The sequence below is a fragment of the Moschus berezovskii genome, chromosome 6, assembly GCF_049115385.1.
Source record: "Moschus berezovskii isolate FMDL1 chromosome 6, NW_MosBer_1.0, whole genome shotgun sequence".
Classification (NCBI taxonomy): domain Eukaryota; kingdom Metazoa; phylum Chordata; class Mammalia; order Artiodactyla; family Moschidae; genus Moschus; species Moschus berezovskii.
This window is the reverse complement of record NC_142465.1, coordinates 111913553-111938580: the sequence shown is the minus strand read 5'-3', so window position 1 is coordinate 111938580 and position 25028 is coordinate 111913553. Positions and strand designations below refer to the sequence as shown.

The window sequence follows — 25028 nt, the reverse complement described above, 5'->3', positions numbered from 1 at the left end:
GACTTCCTCCCTGGGGAAGTGGGGGGCACCGGCCAGGGGGCCTCCCGGGAACCTGGCTCAAGGACCAGCGAGGGAGGCAGAGTGACTTCCGGTGGCGGTCAGTTCGGACCCCATGAGTCCCCACCAGAGGGGCCGGAGGCAGACAGAGGGAAGCCCAGTCTGGTGGGTCCCGAGGGTCTGGAGCAGACGGAATCCCCCTGAACCCCGATGCTACCTTCCTCCTCTAAGCTGGCTCAGATCAGTCTCTGTCACTTGCAGCTTTGAGAGAACAAACCACACAGACGGAAGCCAAGGACACGGTTGTAATCTTTTGCAGGCCGGTTGGTTTAAGCATTTTCTCTCATGGACCATTCCTCTTTAAAATGTCTACCAAAGGAATCTGAGTGACCGTGTGAGGAGCTGCTATGGGTAACACAGCCGGACGTTCCTTGGTGTCGAGAAGGGAGGTTCTTCTCTAGGTACTGAAGACACAGCAGGAGATGGGACCACAGATGCCCTCAGGCAGAACCTGCAGTGTCATTTGCTCTTTATAACCAAGTTAATTCTGCAACCCCATCCCTTCCCCAGAAACAAACTTTTCTAACATGAAACTAGTGTCTTGAGTGGCTACTGGCTCAACATCTCTCCCAGAAACTGCCTCCCTTTCTAGAGTCCCTGAGCTCTGCCTTATTCTCCCTGGCCCCAGATACTTGCTCCTTGGAAGAAAAGCTATGACAAACCTAGACAGCGTATTAAAAAACAGAGACATTGCCAACAAAGGTGTGTATAGTCAAAGCTATGGTTTTTCCAATGGTCATGTATGGATGTGAGAGTTGGACCATAAAGGAGGCTGAGCGCCAAAAAAATTGATGCTTTTCAATTGTGGTGTTGGAAAAGATTCTTGAGGTCCCTTGGGCTGCAAGAGGATCCAACCAATCAATCCTAAAGGAAATCAATCCTGAATACACATTGGAAGAACTAATACTGAAGCTGAAGCTCCAATACTTTGACCACCTGAGGCAAAGAGCTGACTCACTGGAAAAGACCCTGATGCTGGGAAAGACTGAAGGCAGAAGGGGGTGACCGAGGATGGCAACATCAGACTCAACTCATGACTCAACGGACATGAGTCTGATCAAACTCCTGGAGATAGTGAAGGACAGGGAAGCCTGGCGTGCTGCAGTTCATGTGGGTCGCAGAGAGTCGGACACAACTGAGTGACTGAAAAACAATAAGCAGATACTCCAAAGCTGGAGTTCTGGCCCCTGGACCGGTGACACAGAGAAGCCAGCAGAGAGCATCCCCACCGCCCGTGCAAATCCAAGAGTCCAGGAGGACGGATGGGAGGTAAAATGGGGAAGAGGGGCCAAACGTGAGGTTTAACCTCCAATCTGAGTTCTGTCCAGAACAGCACGTTAACTGTGCTGTTAACTAGCCATGGTTGGTCCCTGAGTTGCCTTTGGGGGGGCGGGTATACATGAGTCACCTTATTAACTCTCATGACATCCCCCGTCCCTCTCACCCAGACCAGCGCTCTGAGTGATCCCCGTTCCCTCACCCTCTCGTGTGTGTGTACACTGTGCAGCAGGTTTCCGAACACCGGATCCAAACTAAAAAGGAGCCACGCGTCCAAATAAGGAAAGAGAAGCGTCAGAGGAGGGTGTTTAATGTCGGAGGGAACTACATCCGGGGCAGGGCCGAGCCCATGCCAGGAGCCGGCCCCGGCCTGCCCCAGCCTCCCTGGACAAGGAGGGCCAACGGAAGTATCAGAGCGTCTGCTGCCGGTGGTGCGGGAGCCCGGTGCAACCACCCGACTGGGCACCACCTGGCTTTCTGCAGCTCAGGCACAAATACGGTGGGAGCCAAGGTGGGAGCCCGTGAACCCTGGAGTAAGGAAACCTCTTGCTGGAAAGACGGGCCCCAGAGTCGGGGGAGGAGCTGGTCCGGCCATCAGAGGTGACAAGGGACCTGTCCTCTTTCTTGTAACTGTGGATTCTGCAAGCACACACAGACGAATATGTGAGAAGGCACTGGGCCTCTCACGGAACCGGTCGGTGTTCTGCTGGAGACCCAGAAGATGCCAGGGGTGAGGCTGAGTTCCCATCACCATCCAAGGGGCCGCCTGGTTTGGCGGCTGGAGTCGCAGGGCCGTCACCCACCCAACAAGGACTCCAGATGCCATCCACTTCTCCCTCCAAGCACTCTCTCTGTCCTCAAGGCCTCGTCGGGTAGACTGTGGACATTCCCAAGCCCCCACCTCTAGAGAGGCCCTGCCAGGGCAGGAGACAAAGCCCTCATCCCACCCACTGGGAGCAGAGACCCCCAATCCTCAAAGATCTCCAGAGTCTCTTAAATAAGCTTCTCCTTTCTGTTGTCTTCTTTTCATTATTTACCATCCAGCCTTTCCTTTATACAAATATAAAATATATTTATATAGATTTATATCCCATAGACTTCCGGGCCCGGCTCGGGAGGAGCGGGCGGCGGCCCCGGCTACTTGCAGACGAACTGGTCCACGACCTGCGTGCACTTCTTGCAGCGGACGAAGCAGCACCAGTGAAACTTGCAGTGGCAGCGCTCAGTCCGCACGCTCTTGAACTGGTCGTAGCCGCGGCCGCAGCACATGAGCGCGCAGCCGTCCAGGCCCTCGGACGTCTTGTTGCACAGGCGGCCCCGCGTGCCCAGCGAGCCCGTGCTCTCGTCGCGCAGGCAGTAGTCCGGGCTAGGGTCCACGTACACCAGGTCCTCGGGGGTGGGCGGCTTGAAGCGGCTGTTGACCAGCTCCAGCTTGCCCCGGCGGGTGATGCGCATGGCGGCCGCGCTGTCGTACTTTTCCTTCAGCTGGTCGCCCACCTTGCGGAACTCGGCCAGCTGCAGCCAGCAGGTCTTGAGGCTGCAGGACCCCGAGACGCCGTGGCATTTGCAGGCCACGTCTGCCGTCTTGTACACAGCCTGCGGAGGGGAGAGAGAAGAGGATCAGAAGAACATCCCGACAAGAGACGCCCAGAGGCTGGCTGGGGTCGCCACAGGGCGAGTGCAGGCGGGGGGCTGGCGGGGTGGGCGTGTGCAGAGGCGCAGGTTCTCCAACCGCGTCCAAAGGTCTCTCCAGACTGAAAGCGCACGAAAGGAGCGGCACATAGAAAATCGCGGGGAGGTGATGCCCACTCTGATCCGCTTCCAGATAGGCACTTGCCCTTTCGATTTTATTGTTTAGTCGCTCAGTCATGTCCGACCCCATGGACTGCAGCCCGCCAGGCTCCTCTGTCCATGGGGTTTCCCAGGCAAGAATACTGGAGTGGGTTGCCATTTCCTCCTCCAAGGGATCTCCCCAACCCAGGGATCGAACCCGCGTCTCCTACACTGGAAGGCAGGGCCACCAGGGAAGCTCCTTTCTGTGTTATCCAACTCTTATTACTTGAAATGTGTCATCGTTACCAGCAGGGGAAGAAAAAAAGATATTTCTATCTTGATCAATGTCTCAAACAAATAAAAACCAACAAAATGAGTCCAGCGTCTACATAATACAGAGTCCAAGACAGAAAAAAAAGAATCAGCTGTACCAGGAGCCTACAACAGAGACCCTGTCTGGCCACAAGCTCTCTCCAATCCTGCCAAGTCCCCCAGGAATTAAACGCTCCCCTTTTCTGGGTTAAGTGGGTCATTAGCTCTGCAGAGCTGTCGGGCACCTTCCCATAAACCACACCACACTTGTGACAAGACACCTCCTGGGAGTGGCTGCGATGGGGGGAAGTGGGGTGGGCCCTCTGCCACGGGACAACGGATCGGGGGAGGGCGATGCTGGGAAAACAAACCCACCCAGAAGTCACTGAACCACAGCAGCGGGAGGGGACTGAACGTGGGCTACCCCAGACCCAAATGGAAAAGCAGGAGCGGACCAGAAAGCTGCTCACAAAGTGCTTTTCAGCGAAAGCATACGGACGCATTGTGTCCAGCGGCCCTGGCAGCCGTCCCAGAAGTGCAGATGGTGGGATAAAGATGCAGGTCCGCCGCCCAACATTTTCTTCTGCCACAGCTATTGTCACCGACGCAGGCAGGACTCATTTGTCAAGGGCTCCTCTCAGCTTTCTTTTCAAGGGTCCCCAGATTGTGTCTTTATTCGGCAGGGACCACTGCAGGTGCAAGCAAGAGCTTCCACACCATCAGCTCATATTACGACTGCCTGGACTCCTCCCGATTTTTTTCTGGTGCGGGACTACCCCCACTGTCCTAGGGTAGAGATACTGAGGACCACCCAGGAGGGAGTACACCCCAACCTTGGGGCTTAAAAAGGGTTTAGGATGGAGAAGGCGGGCAGGCCCCTCCCCGAGCACTTGGCTGGCAGCTTGAAGGCAGAAGTGACCCCCATTCCTACAGGCACTTCAAAGACAGCACCTGAAGTCACCCTCTGGCTCCAATCCCCCGGGTCTGAGCTGGAGCCTGATATTCCCTGGAAATGGTCCTCAGTTTGGAGAGGGATGAAGCAGGAAACATTAAAGGCCTAAAGCTGTGTACCTGCCCTAAGTGACTGGGGGAGGAGGGTGGATAGCATCTATCTTTGTGGGGAGCAAACACTCAGGGGGATTTGGGAAAAGAGAGTCGGAGAGGCTCCGGGGAAGGGACAGGAATTTCAGTAAAACAAATCCGGAAGGGAGAGCACCACTGAGCCTCGCTATTCACCCGTTCATGCTCCTTCCTCTAGGAACAAAGACATCACAGTAATGCCTGTATTTTCAATATTTCACCGTTGCTCATATATAGACGCGCCTCTTGCAAGAGAAGGGGGAGGCGATTTGGGCCTTCCTGGTAACTGAAAAAGCAATAGCATGTTTGAAAGATTCTTAGTTCCCCCTCCCCACCTTCCACATGTAACAGTGTAGCCGAGCTCTTACTGGCAGGACGTCACAAGGATAGGGCAGTTTTCATCTAGAAAATGCTCAGAGGCCCTGTAGTGACAAGGCAGTATCAACCCACTGCTCTGGCCTTCAGTATGTAAAATGGGGTCGCTGGAGGCTCTCAAAAGAAAGAGAAATTTCTCGCAAAGTGTCCCCGAGGTTTACTCTGCATCAAGATGTCAGATCCTAGATAGCCTACTTTAAAAAAAAAAAAATTCAGTTGTAAAATAGCAGTCCAGGGACTTTCCCATCCCTGCCAGTACTCAGTCCTTCACGAGGAAGGTTCTGTGTAGGTGTGAGGAAGTGGGAGGTGATTGATGGAGAAGGCTTGCTCCTTGGAGGCGGGATGAGAACGCGAGAGAGACAGAAGTTCCCTACCTGGAGCAGATGGAGGCTGGGGAGAGATAAAGGGTTGTGAAGAGGTATGGAGCCTACAGGACGGGGCCCAAAGATGGGGAGCAGACAGAGGAAGCCGAAGAGGGTGTGGGAAGGGCAGATGGAAGGCGCAGCGGAGATAAGGGCTGGAAAAAGCAAACAAACAATGAAGGGTGACGAAATGAGGAGCCAGCAGAAGTGTGGTCAAGATTCGACTGACAAGGCCGGATGAGGATAGATGCCTGGTCCCCTCTGCCTCCGCAACAGAGTCAGAGAAGGAAAACCCTCCTCCCTATGACCTCTTGCTAGGAGGCCCAGAGGAGTTTCCTCTGCACTGTCACGTGCGCCCACCCACTAAAGAGCACAGCAGAGGGCCCAGGACTCCCTTCTCAGGAGCTGCAGCTGAGATGGCGAGGAACAGGAAGCATATCTCAAAGGCTCCACTGCCCTCCAGACACAGACACCACGGACCACAGGGGATGCGAAGATGGTGGAAGGCAACCGGGCTTCCTTGGTGTCTCAGACAGTAAAGAATCTATTTGCAATGCAGGAGCCCAGGGTTTGATCCCCTCGAGAAGGGATTATCAACCCACTCCAGTATTCTTGCCTGGAGAATCCCATGGACAGAGGAGCCTGGTGGGCCCATGGGGCACCAAGAATCAGACATGACTGAGCAACTAACACAACACTTGCAGGTGGTATTTACTGGGATCTTGAAAAATGGGTAGAATTTGGGCATTTAGGAGACAAAGTGAAGACTTAACCTTTTTTCTGTTTGTTTATTTTTATCAACCAGGTTAGACGCCCAAAGCCTGGCAAACAGAGAAGAGGTAGAGCAGATGGAAGAAGCTTCACAAATGACTGGTGGGGCAGAACAGCACTGGTCTCTAAGCCCAGGTTCATAGATCAGAGCCACGGCCTGGACTCCTGACTCACCACACATGGACACCCACACCTGGCTAAACAATACTCAGAACACGGACTCTGCAGAGATGATGCTGGGCAATGACCAAGTCTAATCCTAACCTGATGTCAGATAGTGACGGTGCTAAGTGTACACACGGGTACCACATCCTACCAAGACCAGGGACCCAAGTCATATGAGAGGCAATTCCAGTCCCTCTGTTTGACATGTGCTCCTGTGAAACATGAGTTAATTTTTATTTAAATTTAATATAGAAACACTTTTTAAGAAGTATATCATATCTTATTACTGAATCACCAAAAAACCAACATTAAATTTCTGAATTTATTTCTTCTCCAGAAACTGACGTTCCTGTTTTTTTTTCACTGGCTCATCTTTGGTCTCGTGAAGAACCTTGCCAGGCCCCAAACCTGGGTTTGACATGGACCTGGGCATGGACAGCTTTCCCGGAGAGAGGTCTGTGTGCCTCCCTGAGACATTTCTGGTCCCCCACCACCCAGCATTCAGGCCTCACACTTCTCTCCAGGGGGACCTGGATGCACAGTGGACACCTGACCAGCAAAGGATACAGCTTCCAGCTGAGCAAGCCCTCTAGCCCCTGGCAGAGCAGATCGCGCCCGGGAAAAAGGAGTAGGCTGTGTGCTCGGAGCTTGGGGGCTCCCTGAGCAGGTCCAGCAGACTGGCACAGAGCTCTCCAGCAGCCGTTCAGGAAGCCTAGCGCCCTGGGGCACTCTGGACATATGATAAAGCCAGCTCCCCGAAAACTATGTGTTACTTTCCACTGAAATTGAGGCTCAGAAGCCCTCATGTGTTATATGAAATTGATGAGCCTGGACTTCAAAGGGTGGCCACCTTCTGCACTCCCACTTGGGTTAAAGGACACATGCAGATAAGAATCTCCATGGTCAGACTCATCTCTTCCTGGACCAGCCGGCAGCGGGTAGCACAGCCCAGGAACAGCTGATGGTATGGGTGTATGTGGGGCGGGTAGGGGCCCCATCCAGGTGTGTATGGGGGTGGGCAGGTCTACAGTTTGGGTGCGTGTGGGGAGGGGGATTACACGGTCACTGCCTATGTCCCGGTGGCCAGCAAGCCGCTCAGGTACACAAGGGGCAGAGCCCACCCTCCAGGTATGCGTGGGGCAGGGATCGCTTACCCTCCGGCCTGCCTCGTTGTTCTGCAGGTTCATGAGCACGCGGCCCTGCTCCTCCGAGCCCTTGGCGAAGTTCTTCTCCCGCTCGCGGGCATCCACGAACTCCTTGGCGAAGCGGTAGCCGTAGTCCACGTTGTCGCCGCAGCCGCCCCACAGCCAGTCCCGGGGCAGGTCCTTGGGCCGCGCGGCCCGGCTGCAGCCGCAGGTGGACAGCTCACCCTCACGGCAGGCGCGGCTGATGGCGTTCACCACCCCGGCTGCGCTCACGGCGTAGGTGAAGGCCGTCTCCCGGCTCCCTGCGGACAGAGGGGCAGACAGAGGAGGGGAGAGGTGAGGCCCACCCCCCCACACACAGCCCTGGCCTGCACCTGGAACAGGGTGTCTCCCACTGCCGCGGCTCCAGGGTTAGAAAGCACCTGGACCAAGAACCCGTTTCCCTTCAGTCCCAGCCGGCACCTCATCCCATCTGGAGAAGTTTACCCACCGGCGCCTTCCTATTTAGGCCAGCCTGAATCCACCTCATGCGACGAGTTGACTCACTAGAAAAGACTCTGATGCTGGGAAAGGTTGGGGGCAGGAGGAGAAGGGGACGACAGAGAATGAGATGGCTGGATGGCATCACCAACTAGATGGACATGAGTTTGAGTGAACTCCGGGAGTTGGTGATGGACAGGGAGGCCTGGCGTGCTGTGATTCATGGGGTCATGGAGAGTCGGACACGACTGAGAGACTGAACTGAACTGAACTGAATGGACCAGAGAGTGGGATTAACACGTTTGCAAATCAGCCGGAAGGAGACTGGGTAGGGAATCAAGGGACCTGCAGTGCAACTCCAACCTGGCATTCATCTCTCCCTCACAGACCTGCTTCTCACCCTCCACGAGAAACACATTTGTCTATCTGTGGCTGCATCACCTAATTGCACACACATCTGTCTGTGAATGCATCACCTAGCTAAACGCACACACCTGTCCATGGCTGCATCACCTAGCTAAACGCACACACCTGTCCATGGCTGCATCACCAAGCTAAACTCACACATCTGCCTACAGCTGCATCACCGAGCTAAACGCACACATCGGTCTATGGCTGCATCACCGAGCTAAACGCACACATCTGTCTACAGCTGCATCCCCTAGCTAAACGCACACACCTGTCCATGGCTGCATCACCTAGCTAAATGCACACACCTGTCCATGGCCGCATCACCGAGCTAAACGCACACACCTGTCCATGGCTGCATCACCGAGCTAAACGCACACACCTGTCCATGGCTGCATCACCTAGCTAAACTCACACACCTGTCTACGGCTGCATCACCAAGCTAAACTCGCACATCTGTCTACAGCTGCATCCCCGAGCTAAACTCACACATCTGTCTACAGCTGCATCACCGAGCTAAACTCACACATCTGTCTACAGCTGCATCCCCTAGCTAAACAGCAGCCAAGACCAGGAGTAGAAATGAGCCAGGATCACAACGACCAGAATCATCCCAGCTGCTTCCCTCTGCCTCCCAAGGTCCCCACTGCCTCCCTCCCGACAGCGCTGGGGCACCACCTCCACAGACGCTCGGCACAGCCTCTCTAAACGTCCAGATCATTTCCTGTAAAGAATCCATCACTATGCTATAGCGAGCCACTTAAAGGGCCGTATGATGGATGCTCTACTTCAATAAAAACGCTTATAAAAATAATACTTGGCCACCAGGGACATGCAAATCAAAATCTCAGGACATCACTTCACACCCACGAGGAGGACTGTCATCCAAAAGGCGACTAGTGACAAATTGATGAGGACCTGGAAAAACCGGAACCCTCACGTGCTGCTGGTGGGAACGTTTGATGGTGCAGCTGCTTTGGAGAACAGTCTGGCATCTCCTCAAAAGGTTAAACACAGAATTACCATGTGATCCAGCAATTCCAACTCCTAAGAATATAACCAAGATAAACGAAAACATGTGTGCACAAAAAAACCTCTACCTGAATCTTCATCACAGCATTATTGATACTGTCCGAAACGGTGGAAACAACCTATAATGACCATCATCGACACAGATGAATGGGTAAACGGAAGGTGGCATTGTACATGCAGTGAAATAGTATTCAGCCATAAAAAGTAATGAGGTGCTGGGGACAGGCTGCAGCATGGATGAACCTTGAGGAACTAACGGGAAGTGAACACTTCACATTTTGCATCCTGCATTGGGCAGACACAAAAGGCCACATAGTGTATGGCCCCATTTATATGAAATGTCCACAGTACGAAAATTCATACGGACAGAAAGATGAGTGTTGTCTGGGGTTTGGGGAGGAGGGAGAAGACATGTCGCACACCCGCGAACAGGAGTGAGGTGAATCCATAGGGCTGTGACAACATCCTGGCTGGCTGCACAGCCTGCTGAGTAGACACTGAACTGAACACTTTAAAATGCTGCATTGTATGGAATGTGCCTTATATTCAGTAAAGTCATTATGAGAAATAATAAATCATACTTGTATGGACTCAGACATGGAGACAGGGAAGGTGATCTTAGCAAGGAACTGAGACTCAGTCCTGATCTCAGTGAGGAAACTGGGCAGAATCTTCTTTTTTTGAAAGTTAAATAAAATTTTCAACTTTTTAAAAATTAAAAAATTTTAAACATTAAAAAAATTAACAGTTTTGAAAATTAAAAAAAATTTTTCTTCTTTTTGGCTGCACTGTATTGCATGCAGGATCTTAGTTCCCCGACCAGGGATCAAACCTGTGCCCCCTGCAGTGGAAGCGTGAAGCCCTAACCACTGGATCACCAAGGAAGTCCCTTGTAAAAAAAAAAAAATTTTTTTTTTTAATTGGGCAGACTCTTCTGCTCCCCATGTTCCCCTCTTCTGAGCCTCCAGGGTCAAAGGTGGCCACCCCACAACCTAGTCTTGGCAGGTGGTGAGGCAGGCGGTCTGAAGTCACTGCTACGTCCAGTATGATCTCCCACCTGGCCCTACTTCTGGACGGTTGGGCAGGACACAGTGAAGTTTGCAACCAGAACACACAGGGCAAATCAGTTGTGCTCCTTTAAGCAGGGGCCAACTTCTAGTTAGATATGGAGTAGAATAGCACCAGGAAAGCCAGGTGATACAGGAAGCCACACGGGGACCAGCCACTGGGACTGACGTTTGAGCCCCTATGAACTTCGGCCAGGGTCAGGATCTATGGGTCTAGGGAATCAGACTGTGTGAGCTCCCAGGATGGTAAGATGGCCAAGAGGTCTTTGGAAGGGGGGCCTGGACGCCGCTTTGAGGGAGTCACGTCTGAGAAATCTTAAAACGGGCCTTGACACCCTACCTGGCATCCCAGGACAGATAGCATTTGAAGCTGGACCAGCCTACACTCTGTCCGTCGGGAGTAGTGCTTTTACAACCTGCCTTAGAGAATTGGGACGTTCCCTGGTTGAGATGGTAAAGAATCTGCCTGCAATGCAGGAGACCCAGGTTTGATCCCTGGGTCGGGAAGATCCCCTGGAAAGTGGAACGGCAACCCACTCCAGTATTCTTGCCTAGAGAATCCCCTGGACAGAGGAGCCTGGCAGACTGTAGTCCATGGGGTCACAAAGAGTTCGGACACAACTGAGCATCTAACATTAACACTTGGAGAATATGGTTGGGTTCCCAAGGCCACCCAGTCTGTGTTAAATGACACTAATCACCAGAATGTTCTTTCCCAGAACAAGCTACCACGTCCCTCTGCTGGAGCTAATCCCTCCTCCATCTGACAGCCCTTCAGTATTTGAAAACAACGAATATGCCTTTTATGTTTTCTCTTTTCTAAATTACATATGTCTGATTTCCTTTTTTTTCTTAGCAAACACATTTTGCAGAGCTGAGTCACCCTTTTCAGAATTGCGTCTAAAAACAATGTTTCTGCAGCTGAGCTTTTACTGCAGACACCAGGGCTCTGATGGTCCCAGCCTACCAGGTAGCTGGTGAATCACCCACCAGTGAATCTGCTTGGCATCTCTCCCGGTCATTCTGCCTCCTTTGTTTTGGAGCATCACTGGGCCCGGAACGCAGGCAACCCCACCCTACTGGGGCAGCACGCAAGTCTCAGGTGAGCCTCGGAACAGACCTTGTGCTGCTCTCAGAAAGCAGGTAACTGGGGACTTCGGAGTGGATGAGCAATGTGAGGACATCTCTGTGTGCGTGTTTAGTTGCTCAGGTGTGTCTGATTTTTTTCGACCCCTGTGGACCATAGCCCACCAGGCTCCTCTGTCCACGGGATTCTCCTGGTTCTCCTGCACTGCAGGCAGATTCTTTACCATCTGAGACACCAAGGAAGCCCATGTGTGAAACAATTCAGAGGATAAAGGCTGATAAACCAGCAGCCACGGAGCTCCTGAGAGATGGTGCATCTCCGCCCAACAGGGAGACAGCGGGACAACATCACGCCCTCTGTCCCACGGCTGTGCAGCCCCCAGGTGGGTGCCTCCAGGTGAGGGGCCTGGTGCCCTCTGGGGCGCTCTGCTGCCCTCTGATGGTGGATGCTTGCAGTGGCTCTAAGGAGAGGTTCCTCGCCAAACATAGGGAGAGGACCCTCAGAACCCAGCCTCCGCCCACCTTCCCAGGCAGCATAAGCCTGCAGGGAAGGTGCAGAAGGGGACAGTGACAACAAGGCCAACAGAAGGGTTCTGTCTGTGACAGAGCAGGGCACAGAGACTGGCGTCCGCTTTCACTGGAGAAAGCGTGTGTGCTAAATTACTCAGTCGTGTCCAAGTCTTTGCGACCCCATGGACTGTAGCCCGCCAGGCTCCTCTGTCAGTGGCTTTCTCCAGGCAAGAATACTGGAGTGGGCAGCCATTCCCTTCTCCAGATATCTTCCCGACCCAGGGATCAAACTCACATCTTTTACCTCTTCGGCACTTGCAGGCGGGTTCTTTATCACTAGCACCACCTGGGAAGCCCTCCCCATGCAACCGGCACTCCACGGAGACTCTGGTCCCAACACCCCTTCTTCCCTAAAGCAAAGTCTCACTTTTTTGGTCTTCACATGACAAAACTACATGAACTGAACAGAATCTGACCAATGACAGGCATTCACTCAGTCCCAAAGAAACACTAGTTCCCTGGTGGTGACTACAGGGTGCCTCTCTCTATACCTTTTGCGAGGAAATGAATTGATGGGGGGCATAATTCTTGGGGTATGAGCCTACCGTGTTCCCCTCTCTGCCGGCTGAGAATTAAAGCCACCTTCCTATTTCCTCCAAACTCTGTCTCCGTATTTTTTATACACCTTTGGTGGGCAGAGAAAGCCAAGATTTTCGCCTGCAACATACCTGGGCCATTCTAGTTTCCTCACCTGAGATACAGTGGGCAGGGAGAATGGTTGACCCAGATACCCACCAGGAAGAAATGACTATTTGAGAAGAACTGATAAAGAGTCCCTTGGACTGCAAGGAGATCAAACCACTCAATCCTAACGGAACTCAGCCCTGAATATTCATTGGAAGGACTGATGTTGAAGCTGATGGCATCACTGACTCAATGGACATGAGTTTGAGCAAACTCTAGGAGATAGTAAAGACAGAGAAGCCTGGTGTGCTACAATTGATGGGGTCGCAGAAAGTTGGACACGATGGAGTGACTGAACAAAGATAAACTATGAATGAGGCCCGCCTGACCCCCAGGTCCATTCTTTTGGGAAAGTTGCCCAGTAGGAGGGTTACCGGAACTCATGAGCATTCCTTTCACAGACCTCAAGCTGATATTCAAAGGAGAGAAGCAAGGTTCCAAGTGTGCTTCCCCAACTTCACTTTCTCCACGTGGGCCAGGTGCAGGGTCTCCACAACAGAGGCACAGAGAAGCCTGAGCTGGCCTGCTCACTGCCTGCCAGAAATGCAGCCTAGGGGGACTCCAGAATGTCCCTTTTAGAGGGAACCTGTTCTGGGAGAATGTGAGCCAGGACCTGAAGCTCTAACACCTTTCTTTTATGGCCCTGGGGATAAGACCCAGTAGAATAGGGCCGGATTTCTCAATTTCTTGCCAGGGAGGGGAGGACTGCATTTCAAAAGGACCTAAAACAATTAGACCCCAGATCACACCTCCATCTAAGCAATAGGGCAGCCAAAGAATCTTGGGCCAGGAGCTGGAGAGGAAGATCTGGGAATCCAGGTTGCGGGGGAGGCGAGGCGGGGGAGGCGGGGGAGGCGGAGGGCTTCGGGAAGGGGCGGAGGGCTTTGGGGAGGGGCGGGTGGGTGCTCATCTTCCTCCTTCAGTCTGCCCATCCCCCACTTTCACACACATTCTCTTTCAAATGAAAAGGCCAGGACTGGATCTGGGTTGGGTTAATGACAGCCACCACCAAACTGACCCAAAGTCTCTCTCTCTGAGTCCAAAAGGAAGAGATGAAACTGCAGACACTCAGGGCTGCAATTCTGTGTTCTCTGCCCACAGCTCCGGAGGAGGCCCTGGAGCTGAAACTGGGGTACTGGCAGTGGGTGGGCTTCTCAACGTGGACCCTGACCCCTAGCTCGAGGCCTCACCCACCTGCTGCCTGCTGGAGCTGGGCGGGAAACTGAGGGCCAGCTGACCACCCGCCACTGGAGACCCCCTCCTTGCCCACGGGTCCCGGCCCGCCCCGCTCACCGATCTGCAGGACTCTCCCAAAGACAGAGGCGTCATCCACAGTGCTGCAGTTCCACCGGCGCTGCCGGAACTGATGCTGGCACTCCCTGATGCCCGTCCTGGCGCCCTCCCCGATGTAGGCCATGTGCTCCTGGTAGAGTTGGCACAGCTTCCTCTGGCCGGCGGACAGCCCCGGGAGCTGGCTGCACACGGGCTGGGCCCCGATGATGAACATCTCGGGTCTCTGCACCGGGCTCATCGCCAAGGACCTGCAGCCGGAGGGAGGGCCGGGCTGAGCACACGAGCCCCCGGGCAGCAGCAGGCCCAGAGCTCCACCCCCTCCCAGAGGATGGGCCCTGAGCCAAGGGCTTGGGGAGGAGAGTCAGTGCAAGCAGAGTCCCTGCCTTCAAAGGGAAACTGAGGCACAGATGCAGTGACACGAGAGGCGTGGAATGCCTGAGACTGCCTTGAGCGTCTGGATCCAAGTGACCAGAGGGGGAAGGGCACTCAGCGACGGGAGCAGCCTTTAGGAGAGCGGGGCGAGTGCGCAGGGTGGGCACAGGGTTATGTGCAGGAGTGTTGAGGCCACTGTGGCCCAAGTGTGAGATGTGTGTGGAAAGCAACTGAGGCCTTCAAAGAGAATTCCCCTTAGGCTTTAAAGTCGAATCTGATTTACGTTCAGGGCCAGATACTCTCAAAGTTCTCACTTCCTGCTTACCCCCACAGCCCCTGAGCCCACCCTCTAGGGCTCTCCCCTGGCTCATAGAATAAAATGCTGAGCTGTGGATCTGCCAGCTGAGCAAGATGAGAGCAGAGCCCAGACCAAACAGGGGTGGGGGGGGTGCGTGCCGTTTCCCTATGCGCCTAGCAATGACAGTCATCTTAAAAACACAAAAGGAAGCCACACGTGGTCCCGTCAATCCCTCATGTGGGTTTTCAGACTTATAAACCGGGAATCCTAGTCTCCTTGCCCTCACCAGCAGAAGGAAAAAAAAATCATTATTCTTATTGACCTTATAACAACAAAAGAGCTATTTCTAACAAGCCATGGAAATGGTGGGGTGGGGGGTCACGGACAGGGAGAAGGGACTGTAGCCAGGGCCAAAGAAGCCAGATGAACTAATCCTTCATCCTCTGGGAGCCGTCATGTTAACTCTGGGGCTGGAGTGAGAGAGGAAGAGCTGTCTGGTGTCCTGGGGTTCTACAAAGGAATGGCCCCTTCTCCCCCCTCCACTGCCCAGAGGAGCCAGGCTGGGAAGGGCTCCGGCCCCCGCACTCACCACCAGGAGCTGGCTGTGGCTCGGAGCGGGGCCCAGCAGGCGAACAGCAAGGCGAGCAGGGCCAGCAGGCTGGGCATGGTCCGCCTGCGCCCCGCCCCCCCCAGGGCCGGGGATGACCCCGGGGATCGATGGCTTCCGAGATGGGGCTCCCTGGAGGGAACAGATGGAAGGGAGAATCAGTGTGGGATGGACCAGGAGACCCCGCTCCCCCGGAAGGCCTGCCTCCCCCCAGGCTTGCTCCCACCCTGGCCTTCTCACCGAGGGTCACCCCTGGCCAGGGGCGGGCAGAGGGGGGCAGCCCTGCTCAGGACCACTCCCTAAGGCAACTGGGAGCCGAGAGACCAGGAAAGAGAGGAAAACGAGACATTTCCACATCAGGCCGGAGACGCTCAGGATGCTTCGTGCGCACCTGCCCTCCTCCAGAGAGGGGACCATCCCCTCTGCCCCGCCACCCAGGGATGCAAATGATGTATGGAGCTAAAAACACCTGGCAAGTCCATTCCCTACGGGTTCTCGGGAACCCTTCCTTTCAGTCTGCACCTTTTCCCTCAAACCCGCCTTCCACATCCCAGCCCACGTCTACCAGGACAGACAGAAGGCGAGGACGTTCCAGTTTCTCAAGCCCACTCCTCCGGGACATGTAAAAGCCGACCCTGGGCTGTGCGGTTTTGCAACCCCCACCACCACCAGAGGCCGTGCTTCCTCTATGCCCTCCAGGGGCCTCAGCAGCCCCCCAGCATGGATGCTGGAGGAACTCTCTGGAAATGCACCCCTCCCCGGCTCCTCCCTAAGCGCCCATCCAGGGCATGACCCACACCTCAAGGCCCCTCAGCACCCCAAGCTTCACGAAATACTGGCTCCCACACTCTGAGCTCCCCCCCACACACACACACACATATCTCACCGCTCAGCGCAGGGCTTCCTGGCTTTCCAGGAGGGGGTGGCAGGGCTTCTGGGTCATCAGCCCAGGAGGTATTTCTGTTCTGGGGCCACCGGGAGAGGAAGGTGGCCGAGCAGGGCCCAGGGGTGATGGGCCACAGCTGTCCCCACCCCCTCCAGGCTTTTCTTCGGGAGGTCCCAGCTGGGGCGGGGACACCAACAGGCAGGTGGCCGGCGGCGTGGGGTGGGGGGGCAGATCAAAGCCAGGACTCACCCCTGCCCCTTTGTCATGCAGAGCCGGCTCGGAAATGATCCGGCCTGGCCAGCCACTAACAGCTCCCCCACACCCAGCTTTCCTAACAGACCTCGCGCCCTCCCCGACCCTCCCCCGCCCCCTATAAATCCTCCCGTCCCCCAGGGCAGGAGGTCTGTGAATGCCCGCCTGGGACCAGAGATGGAGCAGAGATAGGGCCGGCACCAGAAGCTAATGGCTTTATGGAGGGGAGGGGACCAGGGCCGGAGCAGGACAGGAGGGAAGTTTCAAAGAGTTTCCTTGTCCAAACACCCTGGACCCCACCAGCAGCCCTTCTGGGGGGCTGGAGGGCCAGGCGCCCCTCCCTGGGGACCTCTCCCCCACGCCCACTCTGCAGCAGGCCTGTCCCCACCTGAGAGGTCAAGTTCTCTCTCCCAGCGGGTGACAGTTCTCATCCCCAGGCCCCTCTCTCTCAAGCCTGTCCACCCCCACCCCCCACCACCATCAGGACCCTGTGAAACCCCTAGGGCTCTGTAGGCCCCAGGTTCAGCTGAGGCCACACTGGGGCCCTGTCTCTGCGGACAGGAGGCAGGGCAGCTCTGACCGCCGCAATAGGCGCTAAGGCCAAACTTCCCTGGAGCTGCTAATCTCGGCTCATAAAAATCACCCTGGGCAGGAATCACCGAGCAGCTGTTCTGCCACCCTGTGCTCTCCAGCAAACTCTTGGCTCATTAAAATATATATATGTATGTTTTATTTTATGAACGGTAATGTATATGCTTCCGGTGCTCTGTGACAACCTGGAGGGGTGGGATGGGGTAGGAGACGGGAGGCAGGTTCGAAAGTGGGGGGGATATATGTATACCTGTGGCTGATTCACGATGATGTATAGCAGAAACCAGCAATTGTCCTCCGATAAAAAGTTTAAATATATAGATAGATAGATATTAAAAATTGGGGAAAAATACTCTACCACGTGTGCTAGCATCTTTCTGTACCTTCCAGATAGGCGGCACCTGAAATTGAACACTTCCGCCCCCAAAACACAGCATCTCTCAGGACATATTCTCTCCTCAGGACAGAGGTGACGCCACCTCCAGCGGTCATCTCCCCTGCCTTTCCAGGGTAGAGGGGCAGGAAAGGCGGGTGTTGATGACTGGCCTCCTTGGCATGGGCAGAATGGAAGCAGAGTCTTGCCCTGTCCGGCTGGAATAGAAGTCTCTGAGGCCCAAGGTTTGGCCTGGTGAGCAGACAGAGCACGGTTAAGTAGGAGGGGTCCAGGGCAGGATGCCACCCCCCCACCCTGCCCAGAGAGCCAGGTCAGATAGCTGCTCTGCCCTCCTGACTCAGTGTTTCGTCCACTCAACACACGCATCCACCAGATGTGCCCTGGGGGCCTGTTATGTACCTGTTACACCCCTAAGTGCCAGAGACACAGCCAGAACAGGCAAGGGCATGCTACGTCAGGTCCAGTGACCCTCGAGGAAGGACCAAGTGGGGACAAAGATCCAGAATGAGGCTGTCAGTTCATCCTGAGTAGGGCCCTTGGGGGAAGCCTCCCCCAGACCCCCAAGTAGACAGATGGGGTGCATCCCTGGGGCCCACGGGCCCGTCTGTGCACATCTAGGATCCTTACTGAGACCTCATTACTGTCGCAGCCAAAGGGGCACATAATTGAATTGGGACTTTGCCAGCCATTCCCTAAGAGGCCATGTCCACCCCATGCAGCTAGGAGATCCAGAGAGGGACTCAGCTGGGTGGAGCTGACCCAACAGCCCTGCCCTGGAAGGGGCGACTCGGTGCTGTCCACACACAGAGCAGTGACGCCAGGGGACCCCAACCCACAGGACAAGCATCTGCCACGGTCACTGCTGCTCACGGAACCCCCACTGGGCCACCCCCAGAGCCTGAGGACTGGAGCAGCTTAGGTTCCCCCTAGGAAATGTTGTCACCTCCCATACCTGCCCCGGGCCCTAGATGGGCACCCCCACACACACCTGAAAATCTACCCAGAAAGAAAGCCTTTCTGAGGGTCGCCACTGGTTGCTGTGTCAGCCAGCGAGGAGTCCTGTCATTCAAAGGCACATGGCAGTTTTGTCAGCAGTCCTGGCCCGGCAGGCGGATAGCCTCAGCGTTTGGGAGGGGAGCGCGTCCCCCTGTGACCTCCCGACTGCTGTCCAAGTGCTGCCCTTGGTCCCGGGATTTCTGCAGCTGGGGGAGGGTAGGGGGGTCCCAGCGCCTCAGGCCTGCGCCTTCCGTCCCCTAGCCACTCCATCCATATCTACCACCGCGGAGAAGGCTCTTCATGGACCCCAGGGCTCCTGACAACCCCTCCTGGAGTGCAGCCCCCTTCACCTCCGCCCCACTTTCGGGAAGTGCTCTCGGCCCTGTAAGCCCCGGGGCCCAGACACCAGCTCTCCGGCAGCATCACCATGCCCTCCCTGCCAGCCCACCCCACCCACCTTCATTTGAAAACTCTCAAAAGTTCCCAGCCATTGAGCCCTCTGAAACTTTCCCACCTGGCCTCATTCCACCTGTGGCTCTTTGCCTGCAGTTCCCACTGCAGGGTCTCCTTCCCAGTTCCCCTCCTGCTCTCAGACAAGCCCTGGTCCCCTCAGGAAGGGTCTCATTCTGAGCCTCTTCCTCTCCATCAACTGAGCCTCAAACCACTCTCAAGGCCACAGTCAAGGTTCACTTCCCCCTGAAGTTGCCTTTGGTTCATCCAATGCCAGGAGGCTCTTTCCACTGACCTTAGCGCCTGGAGGGCAGTGTCCATCCTGCCCTGCCCGGCCCACATGCACAGACTGGGGACCGTGTGTGCTCCTCCTTCTCCGGCAGGTGCCACGTTTCCTGAAGGTACAAGGGTGCCCCACCCCAACTCATCCCCTGGGTCCCCCATCCTGCCCGCTGAACACGTACCTGACGATAAACAGCTCCTGACTGATGACCGGGGACAATACCTAACACTAGTGAGCATTTATTAAGCACTGTCTACATGCACTGAGCCAGATATTTTGCATCCATTTTTCTAATTTAACCATCACTAAAATTCTATGGTATAGTCCATTTTTATTCTCACTTTGAGCAGGGAACCGAGGCATGAAGGGGCCAGGTAACTTGGTCTCACATTGAACGGGAGACCCTGGCTTGGCATTGAGGCCTTTCCCCTCTCCCCCAAACACAGGTAAACACACGTGCCACCCCTGGAGCAAACACTTTCTCTGCTCTGCCTCCTGGGTGTTCACCACTGTCCTCCTACCAAGGCTGCCCCAGGACAACATCCTGACTTAGGAAGTGGCCCCAAAGCAAATGGTGATTAAAAACCTGCTGATCATGGACTTTCTTAGTGGTACAGTGGATAGGAATCTGCCTGCCAGAGCAGGCGACACGGGTTTGATGCCTAGTCTGGGAAGATTCCACACGTCTCCAATCTGCTAAGCCTAAGAGCTGCAACCTCTGCAACAAGAGAAGCCATCACAGCAAGAAGCCCGAGCATCGGAGAGTAGGCCCCACTTGCCAAGACCACAGAAAGCCTACGAGCAAAAATGAAGACTTAGTGTGAACAAAAAAATTTAAAAATGATGACTGCAAAGTAACTAGTGTAAACACACACACACACACACAGCCTGTGGTAGGAGGGAAAAAAAGCCAGACTTGCCCTCAACTAGAACAATACATGGATTGAGAACAGGTCAGGCTACTTAAAGCTGGAGAAATTAAAATAGAATAAAAAAATTGTTTCTTTCATTTTTTCATTGAAATATAGTTGATGTACAAGAAACAGAATGATAATTTTAAGGAGCTGGTGTTTATGTTGCAATGGGAGCCCAACCAAGCCGAGTTGAGGGCCTGGGGAGACTAACTGTGGTGTGTTGTGAGGGTCGAGGGGAGACGCAGGCAGAGGGGAGGAGAAGCGTGGTTTTGACAGGTAATGCAAGGTTTGGGAGAAGGTGGAAAGAAGTTTCAGATTGTTTATAACAGGGGTGCTGAGCAAGGGACTGTGACCCCAGCTGGAGGCCCTACTCTGACAGTGAAATCACATTGTCTTTCAATGAATACAACTATCAAGTAGTTCTTTTTATTTTCTTTTAATTAATTAATTACTTTTTTGGCCATGCAGCTTGGTACGTGGGATCTTAGTTCCCTGGCTAGGGATCAAACCTATGCCCCCTGCAGTGGAAGCTTGGAGTCTTAACCATTGGACCAGCAGGTAGGTCTCTAAAGTCTGCTTCTTGATGCTTCAGAGATATAGAAGCCCCCAGGTCCCAGGGCTTCAGGAAGTGTGAAGTGCCCCCTGCAGCTGCTGGATGAGTCCCACAGAGCAGGCGGGCAAGTCCCCAGACCCTGATTCCTGTTTAGTCACCAGAAGGGCTGATCCTTACCAAGTCCTCCTCATCTCACTTGGGAAAGCAGAGTTTTCTCCCCATGAAAAAGTGAACGTGTTAATTGCTCAGTCATGTCTGACTCTTTGTGACCCCACCAACAGCAGCCTCTGTCCATGGAATTCTCCAGATAAGAATACCGGAGTGGGTTGCCATTTCCTTCTCCAGAGGATCTTCCTGATCCTCTTCAGGCAGATTCTTTACCATCTTTACCAACTGAGTCACCTGGGTGCCAAGCGAAAGTTCCTCGGAAGATAAGAAAGAAGAACTTTTCCTCCTCCTGAATCCTGATAAATTAATTTACAAAGATGTTCTAGAGAAGAAGGTAGAACCATATGGCCAGAGGTGAGTGTGTTTCTGGAAGCAGGGCACCTACACCCATGGACTTCGTTTCTAGGGGAGCCGAGAGGAGAGGGGAAAACAGTCTGAGTGTGCCCACCTTTCCCTGTTGTCTGTGTTCACTGGGTCTGCTGCTCTGGGGGAAAGCACTTACCTGGGCGCGTGCCACCCATGTCTGCGCATTGCTTGGTTGGGATACAGTGAACGAGGCAATAAATGAAGCTCTGGATTGCCACTGCCGGCGGGTGGACGCCCTCTCTCCAGAACGGGCTGATTAGAATGAAAATGTTTGTCTTGTGCTACCAAGTAAATGTGTTCCTGTTTTTGCAAGCCTGATCATATTTTAAATGGACCTGGGGAAATCTTACTATTTAAAAAAGCAGGACTTGGGACTTCCCTGGCAGTCCAGCAGTTGGTCCACTTCAGGGGGCAAGGGTTCCATTCCTGGTTGGGGAACTAAGATCCCACAGGCCACTCCATGTGGCCAAAAATTAAAAAAAAAAAAAAAAAAATCAGGAATCACCAACCATCAGACAATCAAGTCGCTTTGACTAATATAAGGTTCTGAAATATGAATGCTTCATGGGTGGGGGAGGGGACACAGGCTGATTTTCCAAACTCCCCACCATTCTCTCTCACCTCTCTCCGGGCTGCTTCACGAAATCATTTTGCTTGCCAGTTTCCTAAAAGCTTTTAAGCATGTGACTCTGTTATTTATAGGAATCTTAATATGTGTGGTGGTGGTGGTTTAGTCACTAAGTCATGTCTGATTTTTGCAACCCCATAGACTGTAGCCTGCTAGGCTCCTTCATTCATGGGATTTCCTAGGCAAAGACACTGGAGTGGGTTGCCACGTCCTTTTCCAAGGGATCTTCCTTAAACCCACATCTCCTGCTTCGCAGGCTGTCTTTATCACTGAGCCACCTGGAAGCCTACTATGTGTATTAAATATTATATTTTTATATACTACTTATAATAGTCATTTTACCATGTGAATAGTCTTTCTGAACTATTTATAATTCTGGATTTGCACACATGGGATTTGCAACCCGCCCCGAGCAGGTTGAGGGGGCTCTTGGTTCACCACCGAGATTCTTCTCTTTCATGACTCTGCCAGGCCCCTTCACAGGCTCCCAGCCCTCCTACTAAGGCTTCCAGTGAAGGCTGCAAGAACAAAGGCTGAGCTGGGTGGCCAGGTGGCCAGGGTTGCCTCACTGCGGTCCACAGAGAGTGCAGGGACACACAGACGCCCGCAGGCTCCTCGGACTCTGCAGCCCCTACTAAGCATCCAGTGTTCATCCTGTGACAGATACTGACTGTGGGCCCCCGAGCACCACGGAGGGGCAGACAACAGATGAGTGAGGGGTCACTGCCCCTAGGAAGACAGCCTCGCTGCCCTGCCCGACACGGCAGGCCACCGGCTACTCGTGACTACTGAGAGCTAAAATGACTCAGCATTTCCCTGGGGTTCCAGTGGTTAGGGCTTGGTGTTTCCACTGCAGGGGACCCGGTTCGATCACTGGTCAGGGTTGGTTTAAGATGAGGACCCTTGTAGCAGGACCAGGGGAGGAGCAGCCAACCAAAGCAGGCCCAAGGATCCGGCCCAAGACCGTCACCAGCGGTGGGGACAGAGCTGTAGAACTTCTCGCCGAGGCTCAGCTCTGCGCCTCCCAGAGCATGGCCAACTTGCATTATGTGTTGAATCCAACGGAAGCACCGCTTGGGGCGGAGAGGAGGTGTTCATATTCATTCTTTCTGTGACAGCCGCAACCAGGGGAAAAAATGGGCTGCAGGATCCACCCAGGATCTGGAAAGCCAGCTGGGCTGTTGGGGCTTGTCTCCATTTCTGCATGAATAAACATTCAGCAGAGGAACCCTGAGCAAACAATATCACTAATGACGTGCGAAGCAGATGGGTCCCCAAACCCCACTGGCCAGGGCGACACTGGCTCCGCCCAGCTAACTCTAGTGCAGAAATGCGTTTTTGCCAGGGAAGGCCCGTGACTCTGTATCGGGACACTCACTGAAGTCATATTGGGCGGAAGCGTTGAATCAGGAGGCATCTTTTGACTCTGCAGCTTTCCAAAGCTAACCATGCTCTGTGGCCACAGCCCTTGCCTAGGTGATGCAGCAGTTCAGGTCGCAGAAAAGAAAACAACTCTCCCCTGCCATCTGGGTTCCATCAGCAAAATAAAACGCCACTGTGGGTTTCAAGAGCAGTCGGAAATTCTAGAAAACTGATGTAAGTGCCTGAGGACTGCCCCAGCAGCATGACTACTAACTCCTGGAAGATGCAAAAGAGACGTGTGTCTTCTCTGCGTCCCTTCCACACCAGCAAGGCCTCTGCACCGAAGGATGCACGTTCATGATGAGGTCCCTCCCTAATTTATACGTCAGATGTATTTCAATAAAACACGTAGATTTAGAAAACAGGGAAATTCTAATGAGGACCCTCTATAAAAATTGCCCAGAAGCCAGTGTCTTCAAGTTCAAATCAAGGACAGATTTGCAGGGGGCAGGGACGAGGCAGGAGCGTTTTTTTTTAATTAATGATATTTTTTTCGCTATGCTGGGTCTTCATTGCTGTGAGTGGGCTTTCTCTAGCTGTGGTGAGTGGGGGCTACTCTAGTTGCGATGCATGCGCAGGCTTCTCATTGCAGTGGCTTCTCTTGTTGCAGAGCACGGGCTCTGGGTGCACGGGCTTCAGTAGTTGTGGCACGTAGGCTTAGCTGTCCCATGGCATGTGGGATCTTCATGGACCAGGGATCGAACCTGTGTTCCCTGCGTTAGCAGGTGGAATCTTTACCACTGAGCCACCAGGGAATCCCTGGCAGGAGCGTTCTTGATCTTCTGTGAAGGGCCTCACCCTTGCAGATGCCACTGTCTGGGGGGCAGGAACAGACAAGACAGCTGGGTCTGGAGCTCTCATGTGTATGACAACATTCAGCTTCTGCTAGGCTCCCTGGTCCACCAGGTGGCACAGGAGTGATTGCAACCCCTTAACCCGCAGAAAGGCCTGAGCTTCTCACCCACAGGAATGTGAAAAAGCATCCTGAAGACAATTTCCAGCTTCAAAGGGTCAGACCCCTAGGAAAATCTCAGCACTAAAAGGTGTTTGCATCGAGAGAAACCAGAGACCTAACCTGAAAAGCCAGTATCAACAACCAAAGAGTCAGTGGAAAACCTCCCAGCGGAGCCCAGAAGTATAGTGGGACCTACTGGGCTCCACGAGGAACAGCAGGGAACAGGGTACAGGAATGGTGAAACAGTTGTATTTGTCCAACATTCAGAAGACACCCTGAAAGACAGAGGCAGATCCAGAAAGGTCTGTGTTCTCACCCAGTCCTGGGATGCTCCCCATGACATAGTCTCTGCTCTAGGCTTTAAAAGACAGCTTCCTTCTCCCTCTCTACTCCCTACCCAAGACACATATTAATTAAAACAAAATCAGATTAAAGAATATTTATTGTTGTTGTTCAGTGGCTCAGTCATGTCTGACTCTTTGCAGTCTGCAAGTCCATGGACTACAGCATGCCAGGCTTCCCTGTCCTTCATCATCTCCCAGAGCTTGCTCAAACTCATGTCCATTGAGTTGGTGATGCCATCCAACCACCTCATCCTTTGTCAGCCCCTCCTCAGCATTAGGGTCTTCTGTAATGAGTCAGCTCTTCACATCAGGTGGCCAAAGCAGTGAAGCTTCAGCACATCAGTCCTTCCAGTGAATACTGAGGGTTGATAAAAGAATATTTATTGGGTGCCAACTGCATACACTGTATCAGGGGCTGCAGGAGGTGAATGAGAAAGACAAACTCCTCGCCCTAGTTCAGCGAGTGCAGCCAGGTTGGAAATGTCCAGCGAGGGCATGGTGGTCACAGAGGGTGGTACAGGGTTAGGGCCACGTTCCCAGCCCTTTTTAATTCCAGGCAGCCGCTGCCAGCGAATCTCGAGCTGTTTGGTCCACTGAGCAAACAGAACTTG

At 53.8% G+C, this 25028-nt stretch overlaps 1 protein-coding gene across 1 annotated transcript in view; it reads right to left on the bottom strand.

Annotated features, from left to right (window-relative positions):
• Positions 1-1625: 1625 nt before the first annotated feature.
• WNT5B (Wnt family member 5B) overlaps positions 1626-25028 on the bottom strand; it is a 79573-nt gene continuing 56170 nt past the window's right edge. Inside the window, exons 2-5 of the mRNA XM_055395642.2 lie at positions 15198-15347; positions 13939-14186; positions 7328-7620; positions 1626-2931 (exon numbers count right to left, since the gene is read on the bottom strand). Of these exons, the coding sequence (XP_055251617.1) occupies positions 2473-2931; positions 7328-7620; positions 13939-14186; positions 15198-15274 (1077 nt within the window). The 5' untranslated portion in view covers positions 15275-15347 and the 3' untranslated portion in view covers positions 1626-2472. The remainder of the gene's footprint in view (positions 2932-7327; positions 7621-13938; positions 14187-15197; positions 15348-25028) is intronic.